This window comes from Carcharodon carcharias, chromosome 12 (assembly GCF_017639515.1).
Source record: "Carcharodon carcharias isolate sCarCar2 chromosome 12, sCarCar2.pri, whole genome shotgun sequence".
NCBI lineage: Eukaryota > Metazoa > Chordata > Chondrichthyes > Lamniformes > Lamnidae > Carcharodon > Carcharodon carcharias.
This window is the reverse complement of record NC_054478.1, coordinates 67369774-67394950: the sequence shown is the minus strand read 5'-3', so window position 1 is coordinate 67394950 and position 25177 is coordinate 67369774. Positions and strand designations below refer to the sequence as shown.

General features: G+C 43.5%; 1 protein-coding gene across 1 annotated transcript in view; it reads right to left on the bottom strand.

Annotated features, from left to right (window-relative positions):
• Positions 1-5641: 5641 nt before the first annotated feature.
• The window catches only part of LOC121284927 (activin receptor type-1B-like), a gene marked incomplete at both ends in the record, with an annotated part of 126846 nt that continues 107310 nt past the window's right edge, over positions 5642-25177 (bottom strand). The window contains 2 exons of the mRNA XM_041200853.1: positions 5642-5651; positions 12933-13039. Of these exons, the coding sequence (XP_041056787.1) occupies positions 5642-5651; positions 12933-13039 (117 nt within the window). The remainder of the gene's footprint in view (positions 5652-12932; positions 13040-25177) is intronic.

The window sequence follows — 25177 nt, the reverse complement described above, 5'->3', positions numbered from 1 at the left end:
CTGCTCTACAACCAAAGCTGCACTTTTTATGTATAATCATTACTGTAATGGTAGGAAACTTTGCAGCTAATTTGCACACCGCAAGATCCCACAAACAGTAATGAGATAACTGGTCAGATAATCTTTTTTAATGGTGTTGGTGTCCTGACAAAACATGTCCCTCAACCAAGGAATATGACCCTGCTCTGATTCCAGTACTACTGTATATCAATTTTATATCCACATTAGAGGGCAGATGGGGCCTCAGTTTAATTCCCCTTTGAAAGATGCCACTTCTGATGACACTGCACTGAACTGTCAGTCCCCATGTTGTGCTCAAGCCTCTGGAGTACGGCTTAAAACCATAAGGTGGAATTTTCCGTGTCCGCTGGCTTCAGACATCATGGCGGGCATGAGCAGACAAAATGGCCAGAGCAGGGGTAAAAGACATTGCAGCGGGCTCCAACGGTGTCCAGAAGGCATCCTAGGGATGCATCACTGAATCGGGGGCTGCAGCCTTCTTGTCTTTCGGGGCCAAGTCTTCTGTGCAGCAGTCCTGTCCTGGAAGCACTGAGAGGTGTGCACAAGGCTGCACTTCACATATGGTGCCTGGCTTGAGGATGCGGCGAGATGATGGTGTGGCTGGTGAATGAGAGACCGCCCACATTGAAACTGTGTGTTTCTGGAGAATGCATAATTAATGAGGCAGGATTGGGATGATACGCCGTGAAAAGCCACTATTGCGGCCGGCAGGTAAAACATTCTTTTTCCCGCCCACTCCTGCACTTATTGCAAATCTGGGACAATTCCACACATAATCTCTAAAACAATCACTATTCTTTTGTTGGGGGAAGGGGGCAAATCTAGGACAAGGGTACAATCTTAAAATTCGAGCTAGATTATTCAAGGCTGAAATTAGGGAGCATTTTATACTGCAAATGTGAAAACCCCCAAAAAAGCTGGGAATGCTGGGTTAATAGAAATGTCCAAGAGGAAGATGATCATATTTCTCTTAGGTCTGTGTATCAAGCAATATAGATCAAAGACAGGTAAATGGACTGAGGTACAGATCAGCCAAGATCAAAATAAATGTGGAACAGGCTCAAGAGGCTGATTGGTCTATTCCTTTGCAAGTAAAACAATGTCTCTATTGAATATGTTATATATACACCTTATATAAAGGTGTAGACAAATACTAAAGAAATTAAGAAGCATTTTCCAGTTAGGATATCAAAATGACATCACCAAGCAGCTTAACTGATAACAGCCTAGAAATTGCTAGGAAATTAAGTGAGTTTTTATTGAGAATGTTATTGTTAGTGTAAATAATGCAGCAGTTTGTGGTAAGGAGAAGGTTACTGAGGGTTGTAAAACTCCATAAATCACGGTACAATATGCACCATTCCACTGTTAGCCCCTGAAAACAGAAGCTCACCATCAAACTCCCTGAGAGTTCAAGAAAAAGTTGTATTTGTGCTGAGCAAGTTAATGCTGGCACTTAATGACATAAAGGCTCTTATAATAACAAGAGTTATGACTCTGCAGCACTATTCAACTTTCTAGGCCCAGAAAGAGAACAACTGAAACTGTGGAGTTCCATTCCCGCAGAGGTTCCTAGAGTTTTTAGAATGTAAAATCTTTTTTTTTAATACTTATCCTTTCAGTTTCCTTTTTCTCTCTCAATCCAATATTTATTTTCTGCATTAACTCTCTTCCTGTATCTAATTTGATTCTAATTCACCCTATTTCCTCTCTTATTACTTCTCTGCTTATTTATTAATCCTTAAACCTTATCAGTTAAGGGGATAGACAGTTAATCTCATCACTCACCAAGGTTCCAAGTGAGTCCATTACTCACTGCCATTACCAGCACAAAGACATTTAGAGCTGAAGGGTGGGGGGGAAAAAAATAATAAACAGGGCACACCATGAGAAGCCTCATTCCAGCAAATTCTGGGAGATTAATTCAGTTTAAATTGAACGAGGATTATAAATAGAAGACAAGAACACAGGAGATAGGAGCAGGAGTAGACCATATGACCCTTCCAGCCCATGATCATGGCTGATCTTCAGCTACAACTCCACTTTCCCACCCACACCCCAGATTCCTCGAATCACTGAGAGACCAAAGCTCTGTCCATCCAAGCCTTACATGTATTCAATGACAGAGCATCCACAATCCTGTAGGATAGAAAAATTTCAAAAATTCGCAACCTTTTGAGTGAAGAAATTTCTCCTCATCTCAGTCCTAAATGATCGGCCCCTTATCCTGAAACTATACCCCAGGTTCCCCAGCCACTGGAAACAGCCTCTCGGGGCGGAACCTTGTGAAGCTTACAGGAGTTTCACAAGGTGGCAGGGGCTCTTAATTGTGCAGGAGGCCAAAAGTCAGCGTCACAATGGTGGGATGAAACCACAGAGTTAAGTTGGTGACAGATTAATGGCAGATCAAGTTACCCGGCAGCAAGCTTCTAGGAACCTCTTTTTAATACATTCACATGTCATGCATACTCATTAAAAGGCAATCTCATTAGAATTAAGAGTACCTTTCCATGAAGTAATCAGCAAACGAGAAACACAAGCCTTCAGATTCATGACTGCTTAAACGTGGCGCACAGCAGGCGAGTTTGTCTTCCTGGTGAAGTTGGAGTGAGTAGGAGCTGCTGTTTCTTCTAGGGGAAGCTTTGTTCAACTACTGAAGAGGAAGCATTGTTGATTGAGATCGGGTGGCGGCAGTCAAAGTGGGACAGGACATGGTTGTCCGAGGGAGGGAGGTGGCAGCCCTACAAAGTTTTGAGGGGAGAGGTCAAGGAAGCTGGACTATACAGAGAAGGCCAATGTCAAAAGTAGGCTAAAGTAGGTCAAAGGTGAGATTAAGTGCCATACAGAGAAGGTTAAGAGTGAGGTCCTGAGAGTTGAGGGGAACAGAGGGAAGATCACAGGTGACAGAGGAAGGGTCAAGGATGATGGATAGCAGGTCGAGAATAATGGGGTCAGTTCCGAGGGAAGCTCAAGGGTCAATGATAGCTGATCAAGGATGATGGGAGTGGATTGAAGGTCGCCAAAGGCAGGGCAAGGGTGATGGATTGAAGGTTGAGGGTGATGGAGGGAAGGTCAAAGGTGAATGAGAGAGGGTACAGGGTGATGGCTTCCAGTTCCAGGGTCATTGCTGTGTCAACAAGTTGAGTGCTCTGCAGTGAACCTTGAGAATAGTGTTGACCACTGTGGGATGGGTGGAGACCAGAGTGTGTCCAATGCTAAGTATGGGGCTCCCATTGGTCAAAAGGGCTCAGAACAAGAAGGAAGGCCTCCTGCTGCCATCCCTGGGAAACAGGACCTCCCGTTTTTCCCAGACAGCCTGGAGGAGAACCTGCAGGGAGGCATCACTGAAGCATGGGGCTACTCTTTGTCTGTGCTCAGAAATTTGCCACTTTTCTTTCAGGTGACAGCAGCTCCAGGAATCCAGCTGGCAGGTGGGGAGAAGGTGGCAGCAACTCCAGGAATCCATGTGGCACCGTTGCAGTTCCCTAAACCTCCTCTGAGACAGCAAGAATGATGCACTTGGTATGCAGAGAATAAATGAAGGCAGAGGTCATGGTACATGTTGGTACCAATGACAGAGGTGGAAAGAGGGATGAGGTCTTGCATCAAGAATTCAGGGAGTTAGGCAGCAGACTAAAAAGCAAGACCGCTCAGGTTGTAATCTCTGGATTACTCCCAGTGCCACGTGCTTGCGAGCTCAGGAATAGGAGAATAGCGCAGATGAATATGTGGCTTAAGAGTTGGTGCAGGAGGGAGGGTTTTAGATTCCTAGATCACTGGGACAATTTCTGGGGAAGGAGGGACCATTACAAGTGGGATGGTCTACATCTGAACCAGAGCGGGACTAACATCCTTGCGGGCGGGTTTGCTAGTTCTGTTGGAAGGAATTTAAACTAATTTGGCAGGGGGAGGGGACACAGAATGTTAGCAGAATAGGGACACATCATAATACAGTAAAACAATCAAGACAAAGAGAGTACAGCTGCATTAAGTTTCAAGGGAGTAATACAAGGCTGAATGGCCTCTACTTTAATGCCAGGAGTATTACAGGTAAAATGGATGAGTTAAGAGTGAGGATTGACTTGTGGAATTGTGATATAGTAGCCATCACTGAGACATGGTTGAGGGAGGGGCAGGATTAGCAGCTCAACATTCCGGGATATAGAATCTTCAGGCGAGACATGGGAGGGGATAAAAGAGGAGGAGGTATGCATTATTAGTTAAGGAGTCAGTGAGAGATGATATCTTCAAGAGAGCATAGATTGAAGCTTTGTGGGTAGAGGTTAGGTGTTTATTATAGATCCCCAGTTAGTCAGCAGGAAATTGAGTAAATATGTGCACAATTTGCAGAGGTGTGTAAAAACAATAACAATAGGGCAATTATATTAGGTGATTTCAACTTTCCCAACATTAATTGGGATAGACATAGTGTTAAGGGCTTGGATGGAGTGGATTTCTTGAAATGTGTACAGGGGAACTCTTTAGGTCAATATGTAGAGGGTCCAATAAGGGACGGCGCAGTGCTGGAACTAATTCTGGGGAATGAAGCCGGATAGGTGGCTAAGGTGGTGGTGGGGTAGCATTTTAGTGATAGAAACCACAACATGGTACAGTTTAAAACAAAAACAGAATTACCTGGAAAAACTCAGCAGGTCTGGCAGCATCGATGGAGAAGAAAAGAGTTGACGTTTCGAGTCCTCATGACCCTTCGACAGAACTCAGTCATGAGAAGGGTCATGAGGACTCGAAACGTCAACTCTTTTCTTCTCCGCCGATGCTGCCAGACCTGCTGAGTTTTTCCAGGTAATTCTGTTTTTGTTTTGGATTTCCAGCATCCGCAGTTTTTTGTTTTTATCATGGTACAGTTTAAGTTTGTTATGGACAAAGAAATAGACAAGTTGCAAAAAATGTTTTGGATTGTGGGAGTGGATGTTAGTAAAATAAGGCAGGATCTGGCCAAGGTAGACTGGGAACAGCTACGTGTGAGGAAATCTACAGAGAAGCAGTCGGGGGCGTTCAAAAAGGAAATGGGGAAGGTGCAGGCTCAACACGTTCCCTCTAGGGTGATAGGAAGGAGCAACAAGCCCAGAGAACCATGGATGACCAGAGATATTCAGGTTACGATGAGAAGGAAAAGAGAGGCTTTTAGCAGGTACAAGGGAAGCAAATCAGTGGAGGCATTAGTGGAGTACAGAAAGTGCAGGGTGGAGCTTAAGAAGGTAATTAGGAGAGCAAAGAGGGGATATGAGAAAGCTCTGGCTGGTAAAAGTAGGGAAAATCCCAAGATATTGTATAAGTATATCAATGGGAAGAGGATAACCAGGGAAAGAGTAGGGCCCATAAGGGACCAAGGGGGCAATCTATGGATGAAGCCAGAGGACATTGGTAGAGTGTTGAATGAATACTTCACGTCTGTCTTCACCCAAGAGAATGAGGATGAAGGTATCAAACTCGAGGAGAGAGACTGTGAGGTTCTTGTGCAAATTGATATAGGGAGTGACAAGGTATTGAAGATGCTGGCAGGCTTAAAAGTGGACAAATCTCCAGGTCCAGATGATTTGTGTCCCAGATTGCTGAGGGAGGCAAGGGAGGAGATCGCAGGGGCTCTGACCCAAATTTTTAATTCCTCTCTGGCCACAGGGGAGGTGCCAGAGGACTGGAGAACAACTAATGTGGTTTCGCTATTTAAGAAGGGTTGTAGAGATAAGCCAGGGAACTACAGGCCAGTGAGGCTCACGTCAGTGGCAGGGAAACTATTGGAGAAAATTTTGAAGGAGAGAATCTACCTCTACTTGGAGAGGCAAGGTTTGATCAGGGATAGTCAGCATGGCTTTGTCAGAGGGAGGTCATGCCTAACAAATTTGATTGAATTTTTTGAGAAAGTGACCAGGTGTGTAGATGAGGGTAGTGCAGTTGATGTAGTTTATATGGATTTCAGCAAAGCCTTTGACAAGGTCACGCATGGAAAACTTATAAAGAAGGCAAACGCACATGGGACACAGGGTAATTTGATAAGGTGGATTCAAAATTGGCTTAGTTGTAGGAGACAGAGGGTGATGACAGAAGGAGGCTTTAGTGACTGGAAGCCAATGGTGTACCACAGGGATCTGTGCTGGGTCCCCTATTATTTGTCATTTATATAAACGACATGGATGACTATGTGGGGGGTTGAATTAGTAAGTTTGCGGATGACACAAAGATTGGCCGGGTGGCTAAAAGTGAGGTTGAGTGTCTTGGGCTACAGGAAGATATAGACGGGATGGTCAAATGGGCAGATAGGGGGCAAATGGAATTTAACCCTGAAAAGTATGAGGTGATACACTTTGGAAGGAGTCATTTATCAAGGAAGTATTCAATGAACGGCATGACACTAGGAAGTTCTGAGGAACAAAGGGACCTTGGCATGTATGTCCATAGAGCTCTGAAGGCGGAGGGGCATGTTGATGGGGTGGTGTAAAAAGCATATGAGACACTTGCGTTTATTAATCGAGGCATAGATTACAAAAGTAAGGAGGCCATGTTGGAGTTGTATAGAACCTTGGTGAGGCCACAGCTGGAGTACTGTGTGCAGTTCTGGTCACCACATTATAGGAAGGATGTGATTGCAGTGGAGGGGGTGCAGAGGAGATTCACCAGGATGTTGACTGGGATGAAACATTTAAGTTATGAAGAGAGGTTGGATAGACTTGGGTTGTTTTCGTTGGAGCAAAGAAGACTGAGGGGCGACCTGATCGAGGTGTACAAGATTATGAAGGGCATGGACAGGGTGGATGGGGAGCAGCTGTTCCCCTTAGTTGAAGGGTTAGTCACAAGGGGACATAAATTCAAGGTGAGGGGCAGGAGGTTTATGGGGGATGTGAGGAAAAACTTTTTTACCCAGAAGATGGTGACGGTCTGGAATGCACTTCCTAGGAGGGTGGTGGAGGTGGGTTGCCTCACATCCTTTAAAAAGTACCTGGATGAACATTTGGCATGTCATAACATTCAAGGCTATGGGCCAAGTGCTGGTAAATGTGATTAGGTAGGTAGGTCAGGTGTTTCTCACGTGCCGCTGCAGACTCGATGGGCCGAAGGGCCTCTTCTGCTCGCTGTGATTCTGTGATTCCGTGAAATGCCTATCTGGGGGCCCTTTAAATGTGGCGCTTGGACCTTTGACTCTATGAGGTAATGGCGGGGGCTTTAACTTCTTGCCTGTCCCCTGCCACATGATTCCCCTCCCACGTGAATACCTATTTGGCTGGTTGCCACATGATCATGTATGGACAGCCATCCTGCCTACAAGCAGAAGTGCCACTCACTTCTGGTCCAACCATTGACGACTTTGTCGCTACCGTAACATTCTGCCCTCAGTATCTCCCTTGTCAAGCCCCTTCAGAATCTTGCATGTTTCTTTCTTGCCTTTTGTTCTTCTAAACTTCAGAGAATATAAGTCCAATTTACTCAGACTCTCATCATAGGACAATCATCTCATCCCAGGGACTAATTTAGTGACTTCTTTATTCCTGTACTTCAATACCCTTGCAATAAGGTCAAAATGCTATTTGCCTTTCTAAGTGCCTGGTGTACTGGCATGCTAACTTTCTGCCTTTCTTGTATGAATACAGCCTAGTCTCCCTGAACGTCAACATTTACAAGTTTCACACCTTTCAAAAATATTCTGCTTTTCTATTATTTTCTTTTCTATCCTTATGTTTACCCACATTTTACTCCATCTGCCATCTTGTTGTCCATTTCCCTAACCAGTCTATATCTCTTTGCAACCCCCCTTTGTCCTCATCACAGCTTACATATACACCTAGCTTTGTATCATCAGCAAACTTAGACACATTAGTCTCCATCTCTTGATCTAAGTCATTAACATAGATTGTAAATACCTGAGGGCTAAGCACTGATCCTTGCAGCATTCCACTAGTCACAGCCTGCCAACTTGAAGGTGCCCCATTTTGCCTACTCTGTGCTTCCTGTCCATTAACCAACACTCTATCCATGTTAATATATTAGCCCCAACTCCATGGGCTTTTATTTTGCCTATTAACCTATTGTGTAACACCTTATCAAATGCCTCTTGGAAATCCAATTTGGAAGTATTACATCTACTGGTTCCCCTTTATCTACCCGACTAGTTACATCCTCAAAACTCTAATAAATTTGTCAAACAGGATTTTCCTTTTGTAGAACCATGTTGACTTGTTTGAATCATACTATGCTTTTCCAATGTGTTAGTAGGACTTCCTTAATAATAGATTCCAGCAGGCTAACTGGCTAGTAGTTCTTTTCTTTTTCTCCCTCCTTCTTTGAAAAGCAGTGTCACATTTGCTAACTTCCAATCTGATTGGACCATTCCTGAATCTAAGGAATTTGGAAAACCAGAGACAGCATATCCACTATCTCTGCAGCTATCTCTTTTAGAACCCTAGAATGTAGGACATCAGGTCCCGGGGATTTGTCAGTTTTTAGTTCCTTAAGTTTCTCCAATACTTTTTTTCTGCTGATATTTATTCCCTTAATTTCTTTGCTCTTTTTAGCCCCTAAGCTACCCTTATTTCTGGTATGTTCAACATGTGTCTTCTACTGTGAAGACAGACACAAAATATTTGTTCAATGTCTCTGCCATTTCTTTATTCCACATGATAATTTCTCCTGTTTCTGCTTCTAAGGGACTTACATTTACTTTACTACCCTCTTTTTTTTATATACTTGTAAAAGGTCTTACTATCTGTTTTTATATTCCTGGCTAGGTTACTCTCAAATTCTATTTTTTCCCTTTTTATCATCTTTTTGGTCGTCCTTTGTTGGTTTCTAATACTCAGACTTGATACTGTTCTTTGAAACATTAGAATGTCATAATCATCCAAAGCATGACAAGTGGTGACAATCACAGGTTGGTTTAATTTCATGTCATAAGAGATGTTTTAATATTGCCTTACGCAGATTCTGTAGTGTTTCAATTTGTGGTTATTTTTAAATAACTTCTGGAAAGTACAATTTGGGGGAATTTCTCTGCAGACTGGATCTCCCCACATCACTGAGAAGGAACATGCATATAAGCAATTCAAAGGCAGGTGACTCATCTCCATCTAGGTGTACAGCCGAACCAGCAACTGGATCACAGGAAGGAAGGATTCATTTTCTTCAGAAAAGCCTATGGTTTATAGTTGACTTTATGAAAGACAATCTTTTTGATCTACCTTTGTCCTGGTTACACTTCAAAATAAAGAGGTAGAGAATTATTGGGACCCCATCTCCATTTCTTCAGTGAATATGTGACTTGTCACACAGCTACAAGCTGGAGCTAGTGGAATACACAATGAACAACATTGCGTTTATAAAGCGTCAAACAAATATTGAACAAACTACACTTTCAAGCTCATTAAGAGCATGAAAACCTAATGGTTTTATAATAATTCTGTAAGTTAATGAACCACTGACATGCAGTTTGTTTCTGCTGGCTTTTGTTTATTTATTTTATCCTAAAATGTGGCTGAGATATTTATGGAAAGTGAGGGTACAGGGTAGACCAGAAGTGAGGAAAATCCAGGGGGAATGCAGAGATCCTGCCAAATGTAATGGTAGGGCCTCATTATACTTTAATTCTTCTGTTTCCCATCTGGCAGTTGGTCAAATCGATAGGAGAATGGCTGACAGGCAAAAATACTAGCATAGGAAACTGGAGCCTGGGATCCTTGGGGAAGGTCCCCAGGATGGACGGACCTTCTTGGCTCCCATGTTAGCGGATTTCATTAATAATTCTCTCACCACAGGTACTATAACCCTCGCCTTCAAATCTGCCATTCTCCTGCCCATCTCTTGAAAAAAGAAATCGTTGACCATTCCATCCTCGCAAACTACTGCCCCATCTTCAACTTCCCTTGTCTCTCCAAAGTCCTCAAACACGCTGTTACCGCACACAACTTTTTTTAAAAGTTCTTTATTGGGATGTGGGCATGACTGGCAAGGGCAGCATAAATTGTCCATCCCTAATTGCCCTTGAATGAAGTGGCTTGCAAGGCCATTTCAGGGGGCAGTTAAGAGTCAACCACATTGCTGTTGGTCTGGAGTCACTTGTAGGTCAGAATTCCTTCTCTAAAGGACAGTAGTGAACCAGATAGGTTTTTACAGCAATCAATGATAGTTTCATGGCACTATTACTGAGACTAGCTTTCAATTAATTAATTGAATTTAAATTCCACAGCTACCATGGAGGGATTTGAACCCATGTCCCCAGGACATTAGCCTCTGGATTACCTGTGACATTACCACTAGCCCCAGAAATGAAGTTCTCCCCACTTCATTCATGCCCACCTTTCCCAGAACTACATGGGCAGAATTTTCTGCCTGGCGGGCGGGCAGGCCCGACCCAATCTCCAGTGGGTGGGGAGCCGATCCCCGCGAGAGAAGCCATTTTACGTGGGCAGGCCAATTAAGGCCCGGTAAGAAGCACTATGTGCTTCCTGTGCGGGGGGCGGGGGGGGGGGGGGGGGTGGTGGGGGGGGTGGGTGTGGAGGAGGTGGGAGGAGGGGGTGGGATTCCCCAAAAGCAAGAGTGCATTCTTTTGTGCATGTGCACGAAAGAGCGCACATCTCCCTGAGGTTAAGTGCTGCCTCAGGGAGATCACTTACACTTCTAACGATATAAAAAATATAAGAAAAATTCCCTAACATGTCCCCCTCATGTGACAATGTCACATGAGATGGGACATGTTTATAATTTACATAATAAGTTTATTAAACTTTTTAAAACTCTACATGAAACCGCATCCCGCTGGCTCTAAGATTCTGCCATTGTAAACTGTAATCACAAGAACACAAGAAATGCGAGCAGGAGTAGACCATATGGCCTGTCAAGCCTGCTCCACACATATCCTGTCTTTATTATTTTATGATAAGCCTCCTGAATGTGTGCTTGAGCGATTCTAGTCAAATTCTCATTAATCTTAAATGCCTCCCTTAAAGAATTATCAGCTGGGACATCTTGTGATAACTGCTCCGCCATTCAATATGGCCATGGCCGATCTTGGGGTCAACTCTATTTTCCTGCCCGCTCTCCAAATTGTAACCATTTTCTCCTACTAATGATCTCATTAACTGATATGTCACATAATCAAGACCACTTTTAGACTATGTTAACAGACTTATTGAAAACGATACTGAACCGGTTATTAATTTCATTGGTGTACTCTTGTCAGTTTCTTAGTAAACTAAATATTTCTTAAGATGCAAACATTTTTAAAATGTGCATACTAGTGTGTGCATCTAAGAAAACAAATTTGAAGACCCTTCTCTAAATTGATTTGTGCGTGACATAACTTACTCTTGAGTTTCCATGACCATTCCCACTGCTTGGCTGACTTCATTCAGGTTGAGCTGATAAAAATAGCCTAAATTAGCCAAACCTCTACCCCATAATGTTCACATGTGGAATCAATTTTGTCTCATCCACTGTTCTATTGAACCTAATTGCACATTTGTTTTAGTCCATATCCAAAATACGTCTTGTTTGCTCCTTAAATTCACATATGTAAATGAATGCTCAAGTTCCAATGAGCATCTTAAAAGACCCGTTTAAATTACATATTCTGTTTATTTGAAGCCGCAGTATGTACTTGATTGAAGAGGCAATCACCAGGAACAGCCAACTTTAGCTTGGTTTAAAACCTCAGTTTCAAAATCACCAGTTGTTTGTTGGATGATACTTAATATTAACTAACTGTGATATTAAAGACAAATAGAAAAACTATAAGAATTATAATTTGGCTCAAATATTTGTGCACATGTTTTCCACACAATTATATCCAATCTCAGCAGTTATCACAAGATGTCCCAGCTGATAATTCTTTAAGGGAGGCATTTAAAATTAGTGGGAATTTGACTAGAATCACTCAAGCACACATTCAGGAGGCTTATCATAAAATAATAAAGACAGGATATGTGTGGAGGCTGTTTTTTTGTAAAGGAAGTGTTGCATGATGGGGGCAGAAAGCAAGAAAAATTCATATATGTTTTATCTCAAGCCTGAAGACTCTCCTGTCACGTGTTTCAACATCATTTTTATTAAGAAGAATAAATGCATCTTATTCTGGTTTATTTGTGCACTTTGGTACATTGATTAAGCAGTGATAAAGTAACATGTATAAGATGATATCCTGCTATCACAATTAGTATCTTAACTGAATAGGATACATTTTGGAATAAAAATGATCAATATCAGAAAGTATCTGCCACAGTTCAATTCAATCTCAGTAAAACAGAGAACACACTGCATTTTTTTTCAGAATTTGACCTACTCTGATTTCAGGAATGGCCTCCATGCGCAATCTAATGAGATCAATACTGGAAAGCATCGAGATTAACCTATGGATGAACTGTTGGGTTATCAAGTCATATTACGTTGACATTTAAGCTTCATGAATTTGCTCATTTACATGATTAAATACCAGTATCGCATTTTGTTTCCAAACTGAAGTATTATTCCCAAGGGAACAGACACTTTTAAATAACAATTACAATGCTTTTATGACACAAATCAGAGGCTTTGTATTTTTCCATGCTTTTTTCATGCAACAAAATCACAACAGAAATGCTTTAAATCATTTAATAAGCCAGATAATTTATCTTGAGAAGCTAATTGGCCATTTGTGTATATATTGGTTGTGCAGGTGCCAAAACCAACAATCCATTTGTTCAGTTTAAAAATTTCTTTCACACCAATTATTAATTGTACAGATGTATTTTTTTATTACTGAGAGTCATATGTTGTTATGCTGTTTAATTAACCTGCCTAATCACATTTTTGGCATCTTTGTAAAGATAGATACTGACAGTACCTGGTTCTCAATTTATTTGCAGCAGCAACTTCTCAATACTGAGATTTCAGCATTTGGAAGTTAATGACCATTGGATGCTCCATATTACTGCACACTTAGTTTGGAAAGGGTTTTCTTGATGCGAAGTGCTGTCAGTCGTGCTGCTCCATTGACACACCAACATTCCTGCATAATTTTACCCATCTTCTGTAGAGCCTTTAAAAAAGAACAAATTAAAATTTCACACTTATTTGCTTCAATTACTAATAATCAGTCAGTACTGCTGTTGGGATTAGAGCATGCATTGCAATTACTAATAGCAGTAAAAAAAATTTCAGTGTCATCTATCTTTTGGTATTGTCTGTATTTCCTGCGTTTGTAGTGGTAATGTTTTAATTATAATTTTTAAAATGTTTGGATCAAATAAATACAGATTTCATTCACTCTACATGAATTAAATTCCAACAACATTTTAGGACAAAAGCTGATGCGCTCAGTTCTCAGTTGAATTCTTCACAAGTAAATATCCATTTCTTTTTCCAAGCAACCTCAGGTGAATTCCTGAGAAAAGCAGGATGGTTTTATGGAGTCAGCTACCAAATTCTGCCAACAGCACTTGGCCTATGTTTCCCAGGCTGTAGTGCAGTGTGGACTATTATTTACAATGTAAAATTGGGGAAATGAACTGTACATCTGGTCTAAATATATAATGTAGAGCTACTTTTCTCTGAAGAAACTGTAATAGCACCCATCATGTGAATTAAATCTGGGCACTTTGTGGGAAATGCTATAGCCAATCGAATAGCATATGATCAGTAAATCCTGCCAGGTACAGAGAAGAGGATCTATTATGCTACTGGGTGTATACGACATGCTACCAAATAACAGGAAGGAGGTAGAGGTGCAAATGTGCAGGAATAATGGAAAGATGCATGAACCACTGAGTATTGATCAAGGGGGACTTCAATTTTCCTGATACAGACTGTGATAGCAACAGTGTAAAATCAGGGAGGCTAGAATTGGAGGAGTGCAGATATTTTCTGAGGGTTGTGGGGCTGGAAAAGATCACAGCAATAGTGATGGACAAAGCCATGGATGAATTTGAAAACAAGGATGAGAATTTAAAAATCTAAGCTTTGTTTAACTGGGAGCCAAGGTGGCTCAATGAATGCAGGGCTGATGGGTCAATGGAACTTGTTTTTGGATGACCTCAAGTTTATGGATGGCAGAATTTTGGGAGGCCATCCAGGCAGGGTTGGAATAATCAAGGGCCCAAAATAATTTATAGCCATTGAAATATTTTTAATATGTAGTCACTCTTATAATAAATGTCAGGGGGCTAAGACCTCACACTCTTATATTTTTATAAAACACATATAGATGTCCTCATAACTAGTTTCTAAAATTTTAAAAACTGGACAAAGACCCTTTTTAAAATGGCTGGAGCTATGTCTGTCTGTGATCTTCATACAATACTAGCTAATATGGCAGTTTTGCAGAAATTGACACCTTGCTATCTCTGAAGAGACCCTAATGACCCCTGTGTGCTACAGAAACCCAATTCAAAGGGAGCTATGCAAAGACCATCTATATTTCATAATCCAGGTCTGACCAACCAGAGCTGATTCATCTGATAGGACAAAGGACCCTGCAACCTCTAGTTCAAGACTTAATGGTTGGAACATTAACAATCTCAGGGACCCAGACAAATGGATACACACCATTTGTAAAAGCCAGAGTGGAGAGCTGGGAATCATGTGACATGAACCCATAGCTGGTGGAACCAGTAATATTGCCTTGTTGTACTTAAGAAACCTCAGTCTGCTATCTTTACCATTTGCAAGCAGCAGCACAGAAAAGGGCCTCTGTCCAGGTTTGAATGCCTGGCTCCATCTACACTGTTTCTACTGGAATCTCTGTACCATTGTCTACAAGACTGACTCGTCTCTGTGCACCTATCTCAAAGTGGAAGTCAACTTTACTGGAAAAGTGTATTATCCAGCATCAGTTCAGCCTGCTGTCCTCTGTGAAGGAATACCATTGGACCTTGATTATGGACTTTGGATACATATGAAACAGTAATTCTTTTCTCTGTGGTCTTTGCCCTGTAAATCTTTCTTTCTCTATCCGTCTTTTACTGAATGAGTGCACAGAGGATTACGTAGCAACCCCCTCACGCATTTTGAGTATGCGAAAATAAACTAATCCTCTCAGTTCATCCTATCTCAAGTTTGCTATGAGGCTATTAATAGAAAATTGGATCACACCAAAATTGAGTTGGGGGGAGGGGGGGCGGGGGAAAGCACGTCACCTCTTACAAAGGGGGAAGCAAATCAAAACTCTTTTCTGTTTATGGACGAGTGTTGAGAGGAGAAATAAGAAATTTTAATCAAAAATTAACCATCCTCCTGTCCATAACATATAAGAAACGCAGCAGCCAATTTACAACAGCAAGGCCCCACAAGCGATGATATGATAATCATCAGATATTCTGTTTTAATGATGTTGGTTGAAGGATAAATATTTGCCAAGATACTGGAACAACTCCCTTGCTTTTCTTCAAAATAATGACATGAGATCTTTTATGTTCACCTGAGAAAGTTCAGTACCACGTCCCCTAGACTTTTGCAATGCAGCTTATTTGATGACAGCCAAAGGGAAATGATCCCTAAACAGCTACCAGAGACATTTGTCTGGGCCTCTATTGAAACAATAATTACTATTTATCCTCTCCCCTGAATATAGAACTGGCTCTGTGCCATCCACAAGTGAAATGGGAAACTTCACAGTCAAATCCAGCACCTTTGCCCATTTCCCGCATCATCAGTCTTCACAGTCAGATCCGTTTATTCTGTTCTTCCACCTGTTACTTGGCATAACCATGCAGCCCGCTTTCCAAATCCCTGCCTTGTATACTGTGGATGTGTCCTGGAGGCCAATGTTAATTCATTCTGAAGCTAGATGGTGAAGTAGGAAACTAGACAACAATATTTTACTTAACATAGAAACTTATAACTAAGAGCAGGAGAAGGTCATTCGGTCCTTCGAGCCTGCTCCGCCATTCATTATGATCATGGCTGATCATCCAACTCAATAGCCTGCTCCTGCTTTCTCCCCATACCCTTTGATTCCTTTCGCCCCAATAGCTATATCTAACTCCTTCTTGAAAACATATAATATTTTAATCTTAACTACTTCCTGTGGTAATGAATTCCACAGGCTCACCATTCTCTGGGTGAAGAAATTTCTCCTCATCTCAGTCCTAAATGGTCTACCCCATATCCTCAGACTGTGATCCCTGGTTCTGGACTCCCCCACCATCGGGAACATCCTTCCTGCATCTACCCTGTCTAGTCCTGTTAGAATTTTATAGGTTTCTATTAACACTAGACATATTTACAGAATGCAAAATTACATATGACTGTCTCCTCCCTAACCAACACCTAGTATCGCAGAAATCTCTCTTTACATGTGCTCAACGTACTTAAATCATTAATGCCCTTCAAAGGTGTATTCTTAACCTTAATAGTAAAATTAACATACCATTAATAGATGCCCCCCTTTTCTTTACACCAAAACTTTATAACACATAAACAATATTTCAAAGCAAATTAATGAAAAGGGAAAGAGAAAAAAAATGATTTTCCATATTCTGTACACCACATTATAATACAAGATGCCCCTCTTCTAGGACCTTTTATGGTCTCTTTGTGCAGGCATTCCTTTTTGTAAAGCAATCTGACAACTGATGACTTGCTTTGACCCATTTTATTTTAAAGATTTATTTTCTTTCTAGCATCTCTTTATGTTAGCAAGGTGAATCCTTAACCTTTCTTCAGTCACACACTTGTCAAATGTACTTACCCCACAGAGAACAATTTTCTGTATAATGTTCAATCACAAACTATTCTCAGAATGTCCCTTGTATAGAATTTCCCCTAAGATATTTGACAAGTGAAACCCCATATCAGAACCAATGTTTCCGCAGCTAAACATGTCCTTGCCCTAATAGAGGCCTTTCAGTGGCCCTTAATGGCCATTTAAGGGCTGTTTCCTGACTAGCTTCAATTTTTAGGCTGGCGGGACCATGGCACGTCTGAGGGCAAGTCCAAAAAGACAAAGTCCAAAAAGTTAGATCTTGGGTGGGAAGGGTGGGGGGAAGCCTCCATCAGAAGCCCCCTTGCGACTGGGGGCACCCTGCCTTTAACGTCCAATGACCTCCATATCCCCCCCAACAACCTCTCCTCAAGAACCCGATAGCCTCCCGGCGACCCACCAGACCTTCCCTACCCTCCCCACACAGGGACCCCATACCGTTACCTTGTCTTCTTGTTCCCAGGATTTAGGGCAGAATTGTCCTAAATTTACATTAAATGCGGTAGCAGGTGTGAAAAAGTTGTTTTAGCTGCTGGCGGGTTTTCATGCCAAATCGTCTCTTTTCCGCCTCATAAATTATGCAGTCACGGGGAACACGCTGGTGGACAACCGTGGATTGGCCTGCTATACCATTACCTCGCTGCTTCCTCACGCTGGGTGCCATATTTAAAATGCAGCCGCACACACACCTCTCAATGCTTGCAGCCCAAGGCGGCTCCAGTCAAGACATGGTCCCAAAAGCCAGGAAGATTGCAGCTCCATGATTCAGTACCATATTCCTGGGACACCTTCTGGATGCCTGGAAGCCTGCCGTGATGACATCTACCCCTGCTCTGGCTGCAGGAAGCCTATCAGTGTCACCACTCTGGCTTTGGAAGCAGTGGCAGAGGTGGTCAGTGCCAATGCTGCACACAAGAGGTCGGCCATCCATGTCTTGTTTCTTGTTTCTTAATGAAGCACAAGCCGTTAACATTGTAGCTGAGCTAACTTTATTGATAACACATTTTCCCAGCATGAACACATACCTGAACTCTATCAGGATATGCTATGTGACCTTCAACCCCCAGGTCTGGTGACCCCTTATATTGTACAGAGTATCTTATAGTGTCTAACACTGGAGTCCACATCCACAATCAGCTATTATCATGACATTTCCCTCTTCTTAAAAAAACTTTTATACAACTTAAGTACCCAAAGTCTCTTATCTACTCTTTCTCACTCTGTTTTGATCAGCCTGTTAGGTCTTTTACACACCTCTGTATCTCTGTAATTTTTTCACAATTCTTCCACTGGATGTTCTGAATGGTGACAGAGGTGATTCTGACTGACAAGGGGCCTTCTCCAGTTCTGTTTCACTATCACCCCTTGATAGTTTTCAGGACTCTTAGGCGTTGTCTGGTTATCTGTTGCTTCACTGATGCATTCTGGTTTTTGATCTTCAGCTACATTTTCTGGTTCAGAGCAAGGTTGAGTTTCATTTGTTTTCTGTAAAAAGTTCCGGTTTCTCTTGTACTGTTGTCCATTTGGAGTCTGCGGATCTCCTGTGATTCCTGTGACAACAGCAGGATTCCAATCCCTTCATGCTGAATCCTCACTGTCTCTCCCATGTTCAGATCAGGCAGAGGTCGGGCGCCTCGATCAAAGTACGGTTTCTGTTTCTGCTTTCTCCGTTTGAGCAAGTCCTGCATGCTATAGCTCACTGGCTGTGGAAATAACAGTTGGGATGCAGTCGGAATCTTAGTTCTTAGTCTTCTCCCAATCAGGATCTGTACTGGAGATGATCCAATGCCCTCTAATGGAGTATTCCTGAAATTCAGCAGAGCCAGGTAGGGGTCTCTTCTGTCCAACTTTACCTTCTTCAACAGGTGTTTTAAGGTCTGCATGGTACATTCCACCATTCATTTGGATTGTGGATATTTGGGACTTGATGTGACGTGGCAAAACCCCCAGTCCTGTGCAAATTTGCGAAACTCAGTGCCTGAGAATTGCGGACTGTTATCTGAGATGAGCACTTCAGGTATGCCATGGCGAACAAAAATTGATTTTAAATGATTTATTACAGTGATGCTCTTACTATAATTTTTCAGCTGCACAGAATCAAAAATCTTTGAATAATAATGTACTGCTAGTAGGCACTCACTGTTGCCAAATGTGAATAAGTCCACTCCAGTTTCTGCCAGGACCTGTCTGGAACAGTATGTGGTTGAATTTGGTACTTTTTGTTGTGATTAACTGTACTTTTAGCACACTGCACTCACATTCACCATTTCCCTGATTTGTGCTCCCATTCCAAGCCAATACATTGCATCACGAGCTCTTCTCCTGCATGTTTCTATGCCAAAGTGATTTTCATGTATGCGCTGCAGCATTTCTTTCCTTAGGGTTGCAGGAATTGTGATCTTTTCACCTTTGAAAAGTATTCCTTCTGCCAAATGAAGTTTATCATTAAAGTTCCAGTGCTCTTGTACAGCAGAAGGGGCTCCGCTCCGATGTGTGGACCAGCCAGTCTGCGCAATCTGCTGCAGTTTTCACAGGGTGGCATCGTTCTTGGTCACTTCCCTGATCTCATCCGTTTGGTTAGTCACAGGTAAATTCTTTGTCAGCATGTGAACCTGTGCTTCCGATTCTTTATCCTCTTTCTCTGTGATGGGTAGGTATGCATATGTCAGAGTGTCTGCGATGTACATTTCCTTGCCCGGCTTGTATTTAACTCTGACCTGGTACCTCTGCATATGCTTTAGTAATCTCTGGATTCTTGGTGGTGCACAGTCCAGTGGCTTTTTAACTATAGCTTCCAAAGACTTATGATTAGACACTACCTCCACATCTTTGCTATAAACAAATGGTGGAAGCATTCTAGGCCAAACACAATTGGTAGCATTTCTTTCTCTATTTGGGCATACTGCTGATGTGTTTCAGTCATTGCCTTTGAAGCATATGCCACTGGTGCATCATACTGCAAGAGGACAGCTCCCGTGCCAGTCTTTGAAGTGTCTACTGAGATCTTGACCGGCTGACTGACATCGTAACACTGGTGCCTGGGTCAGTGTTCTCTTCAGACTGGTCAAAGTTTCCTGATGACTTTGTTCCCAATGCCATTCTGCATCATTTTGTAGAAGTTCTCTGAGAGGTGCTGTTGAGTCTGACTTGTTCGGAATGAATTTCCCAAGATAGGTCACCATTCCCAAAAACCTCCTGGGAGTGGCATGTTCATGACTACTTCGATTTTAATCTGGTCCGGCTTCAGTGCCTCACTTGTTAGCAGATGTCCCAAGAACTTGATTTCATGAAGACCTATTTTTCACTTTTCCTTCTTCAACTTGAGGTTCCTTTCTCTGGCTCTGGCCAATGCCTGCCTCAGTCTCTGGTCGTGTTCTTCTCATGAGGCTCCCCAGACCCCCCACATTGTCGATATAGGTTTCCACACCCTTTAACTCTTCAAACAGCTGCTTCACTGTTCTGTGGAACACCTCCAGAGCTGAATTAATACCAAAAGGTAAGCATACAAACCCATGTCACCTTTGCGGTATGTTGATGGTACAGAGATAGGAGCTACATTCATCTAGCTTGACCTGCCAGAAGCCTGAACTCACAACCAAGACTGAAGAGTATTTAGCATCAGCTAGCTTACAAATGATCTCTTCTACTGTGGGCATCTGGTAATGCTGTCTTTGTACTGCCTGGTTTAGGTCTCTGGGATCCAGACAGACTCACAGATTCTACAATTACAATTGGATTAAGCTACTTTGTCAGTTCTTCAATTTTCTTGATGATGTGAAATTTCTCCATTCTGTCCAACTCTGCTTTCAGTTGGTCTCTCAGCATTACTGGCATTTTCCTGGGTGGGTGTATTTTGGGTGTCACAGCTTTGTCAATATTGATGGTTTGTTCTCCTTTTAGGTAGCCAATCCCCAGGATCACATCTTTATACTCGCTCAGGATGCCCTGTGATGACAGTCATTATTCCCTTGACCAGCTTCAGATTTTCACAAGCTTTGATTCCAAGAGTGGGTTTTGCATCAGTTTTCACCACTATGAATACAAGTGCTTGAGACTGTTTTTTGTAGTTCACTTTAAGTGTGCACTTGCCTTCTACCGCAATTTTTTCACCTGTATAAGTAGACAGCTTCACTTTTGTTTTAGTTAGCTGTTTTTCTTTGCTTATCTTACAATAGAGGCTTATAGGAATGACATTTGCTTGTGTACCTGTGTCAAACTTGAAATTCACCGTCATGTTGGCAATTTTAAAGTCAACCTTCTATTCATCTTCTTTTGAATTTGTTGTTACTGCACCAACAAAAAGTTCAGTTTCAGTCTCTGTATTATCATCTGCAATCATGTGCACTTTCTTCAATTTACACATCTTAGCGAAGTGATTTATTTTGCTCACAGTTCTTACACTGCTTTCTGTAGGCTGCACAACTGTATGGTAAATGCTCTGTTCCACATCCGTTGCATTTAGATGTTTTAATAGCAGTTTTGTTCTTTTTACCTTCAGGCTGTCTATTTGTTCTTTCCTGGGGCTTTTTCTGTTTAACTGCATCTAACTGCATCGAATCACTACCAGAACTCCTCCAATTTTCAGTGACGAACTGAGCTCTGTCAGTAGTTTAAGAACCTCCAATGTTGTATTTAGTTTGCTTCTGACACCATGTCTTGTTTCTTGTTTCTTAATGATGCACACAGGCTGTTGACATTGTAGCTGAGCCAACTTTATTGATACCACATTTTCCTAACATGAACACATATCTGCAGTGTCTGGACTCTATCAAGACAGGCTCCAACATGAGCTATCTGACCTTCAACCTCCAGGTCAGTTGACCCCATATATAGTACTGAGTACTGTATAATCTCTAATACTGTAGTCCACAACTGCAATTAGCTATTATCCTGACAATCTAGTGCAGAAAGTGGATGAATGATCTCATAGGTGCCACCTGTGTAAGTCAACCATCTCATCAATCTCAAATCACCCAATCACAAGTCCATCACACATTCACTGGCATCTTGCTCACTGCCAGCTCAAGGGACATCACCACACACTCTCACACCCACTCCCAAAGCTCCATCTGGCCACATGTCCTATGGAGATCACCTCCTCATGCCGTCCATGGCTCCACTCAGCACACTCGCACGCCTGCCATCCTTCTCATTTGGCCTGGCACAAGCCTTGCTCACACTCTCTCCACCTGTCTTTATGCAGGACAAGATTACGTACAATCGCCGGGAGAGGTCCCAAATCGGGGGGTGGAGTCCCAGACATCAAGGTCCTCATTCCATTAAAGAGTCAAGCTTTGGAGCTGGCTGGAGGGGACGTTGATCATTCCTGCGGCAATGGTGAGGTTGGCAGCGAACACCCAGGTGAGGTTCCTTCACCACATCATTCCTCTCTCAACGCTACTCTGAGTCCACTGTTCAGCACTCAAAGTGGCTGCCAAGCACTAATAATCTCCACTTCTCTCCTGGGCACGTATGACACATCACCCCCAGGTAAACAAGACCCTGACCCCAGTGCCAAGAGCACCTTGGATGAGGACCCTGAGGGCAAGACCATTGAAGACCCACCACGGTGCTCACCCACACCCTCCACCAGTGCAACGACACACACCTCGGTAGGACCTAGATGTAGATTAGTCTCGGGATCACAATCTGGTGAGCACACCACACAATCTGTTCCACAGCAGGCAGAGGCTGGGACATCCTTGGTCGCTGGCACTCAGAGAACTGCTGGAGACAAGGATTCTGCTAAGCCTGAGTCAGATCATGAGCCTCTGATCTCGGTCCTCAATCTGTTGATGGGGCTGAAAAGACAATCACAGGAATATCAGGAAGGGATGTCTGGTGCACTCCTCAGATTGCAAGGAACAATGGAGGAGTCTGACCACCTTCGGTCTGAAGTAATGGTGCCAGCATGCCAAAGCATCGAGGTCAACAGTGGCAGGATGGCAGCTGCCAAGGAGACCTTGGTCTAGGGTATCAGTCCTACACTACTGCATGGGCTGAACTCCATCGCTGACGCCATAGTTGGCCTCCAGCAGTATCAAAGCAAGAGGAATGTGGGGCAGCTGGATCTCACTCCAGCTTCCTCTTCTCCTCAATGAGTCAGCCGGGGGCCGTCACGCACTCATAGGGAGGAGAATCTGCAGTTCAACACCCCGAGGCCATCCACCTAGGTGACTTCAGGAATGACCGGCTGATCCAAATTCTCTCTTCCTGTGATCCCAGCAGCTCCAGCTCCAAAGGCCGAGGAGGATCAGCTGGCCCACAGCAGGACCCCGAAAGCAGTCCCGGACCTTCCAGGTCTCAGCCCTCCAGAGAATGCCCACCAAGGTCATAGCACAAAGGGTGCAGCAGAAGGCTGCTTCCATCTCTGCTGTGGATGTCGAGGGAGCACCAATATGTAGCAGTAGGGTTAGGAAGGTTAAGAAAATGTAGTTGCACAGCCTAAGCACGGGTGTTAATCACTTGTATATAATATTCACTATTGTAAATAAACTCCCAGGAATGCATCCTTGCCTATGGTTCCTTGTTATGATGAGCAGTATTTGTGTCACTCAGATGTGAAACCTTAGTTGCTGCACAAGATAAAGGCGGGTGTCTCAGACCAGGGCCTTGTCCCTAAGCAGTGTGTAACCTTCAGACCAAAGTGATGGTCCAGCTTCACCCTCACTGGACACATTAGTGATGTCTGTACCTTGACGGTGCTTGTCATTGCTGCCAGAATGTCGTGGGCAGGTGTCACAGAGTTCCGCCATTCTCTCTGTGTGCTCTCAGCACCTTTGAGGTGGGGCTGGCCCCCATTTCTTCAGCATCTGTGTCCGGTGACGCTGTGCTTCTCAAGGGGATAGGTGCTGAAGGCTGACAAAGGATCATATGCATTTAAAGTTTCATGGCTGCATCTCCATGATATGCCCCTGATGACAGAGCGCAAGCGAGATGTTCTCAGCCAGACAGGAGTCAGATGTTCAGAGAGGCAATGTGAAGATCTATGGAGCATCCTCATAGCATGTCGTCATCATCCTCCTGGAATCTAGCGACTATTAGGGCCTCTGCTGTGTCTCCATGACGTGAGCCTGAGCACTGAGGGCATGTGCGCTGCCATCAGCCACACAGGAGTCAAACATTCACAGATGCAAGGTGAGGATGTCAGGACTGTCCTCACTGCATCTTGTCATCATCCTCCATGAATCTTGTGGCCAAGAGGGCCTTCCAAGCGCGCCTGCCTCATCCGGCCACTATGATGGCCTCATCACCGTCATCCCCTTTGAAGTCCTCCACATTGGAGGATATGTGCAGCTCCTCCATCTCCTCCTCAGCCAGGTCTTCCCCTTATTGATGCGCCAGGTTGTGTAGTGCACAGCAAGTTATGATTATGTGCAACGCCCACAGTAGACTGTATTGCAGTGCTCCACTGAACCTGTCGAGGCACCAGAACCTCATTTTCAAAATGCCTACTGTTTGCTCCACCAAAGTCCAGGCTGCAGCATGAGCTTTGTTATACGGTAATTCTCCTGCAGTCTGAGGCTGACGCACGAGCATCATCAGCCATGTCCTCTGTGGGTAGCCCTTGTCCCCAAGGAGCCAACCCAGCAGCCTCTCTGGACCCTCAAAGATATCAGGGATCTGAGACATGCTAAGGATGTAGGAGTCATGGGCACTCTCTGGGAATTGTGCTCAGACCCGTAGGATGGTGGTTGCACACCAGCAGAACATTCAGCAAGTGGAAGCCCTTGCAGTTGACATAGTTGACTGTTTATTGCTATGGAGATCTAAGCGCCATGTGAGTGCAGTCGATGGCACCCTGCACCTGTGGGAAACCGGAGATCTGCGCAAATCCCAGCGCTCTTGCTTCCTGGCTGACCCCGTGGCGCTAAATCATGCAACAAGTGGCATGTGTGACTGACCAGTTCCCTAGAAATGCATGGTCTTTGATGACACTGTTTCTCAGTCATCTGCAGGAAAGACAAGCACCGCCTATAGATCCTGGGTCTAGCAAAGTGTCTACGAGCGACGGCTCTCGATGAATCTTCAGCTGCGTGCACAGCAGGCCCTGCTGCCCCTTCATCTTGTGGGAGGTGTTCCTCCCTTTACTGAGCCAGGCATCTCCACTGTTCTCTATTTCTTTGCTCACTGTAAACCATGAGGCATACTGCTAAATCATCATGATCCTGATGTTCTCCTCCTGCAGGATCAAAGAGAGCAATGCATGGGTTAGCATATGTGTCTGAAGAGCCTCTCTTGGTTAAGCCTGAAGGCCCCTTCACGCATGCAGGAAAATGCTGGCCACACTTGGATGGCCAATGTGTAGTGCGTTTCATGGCTGTCCAAAACCCCACCCACCTCTGCCCCACTCCATTTAACCAATTGGCAGCAGCTTCGGCCACTGGACTGCGTGCTGTGCTCTCATCTCAGGCATTCTCTTAAATTACTCTGCAAGGCTGCGCTGTTAGCTGGAACCATGAGGGACTGTGGTCCAAA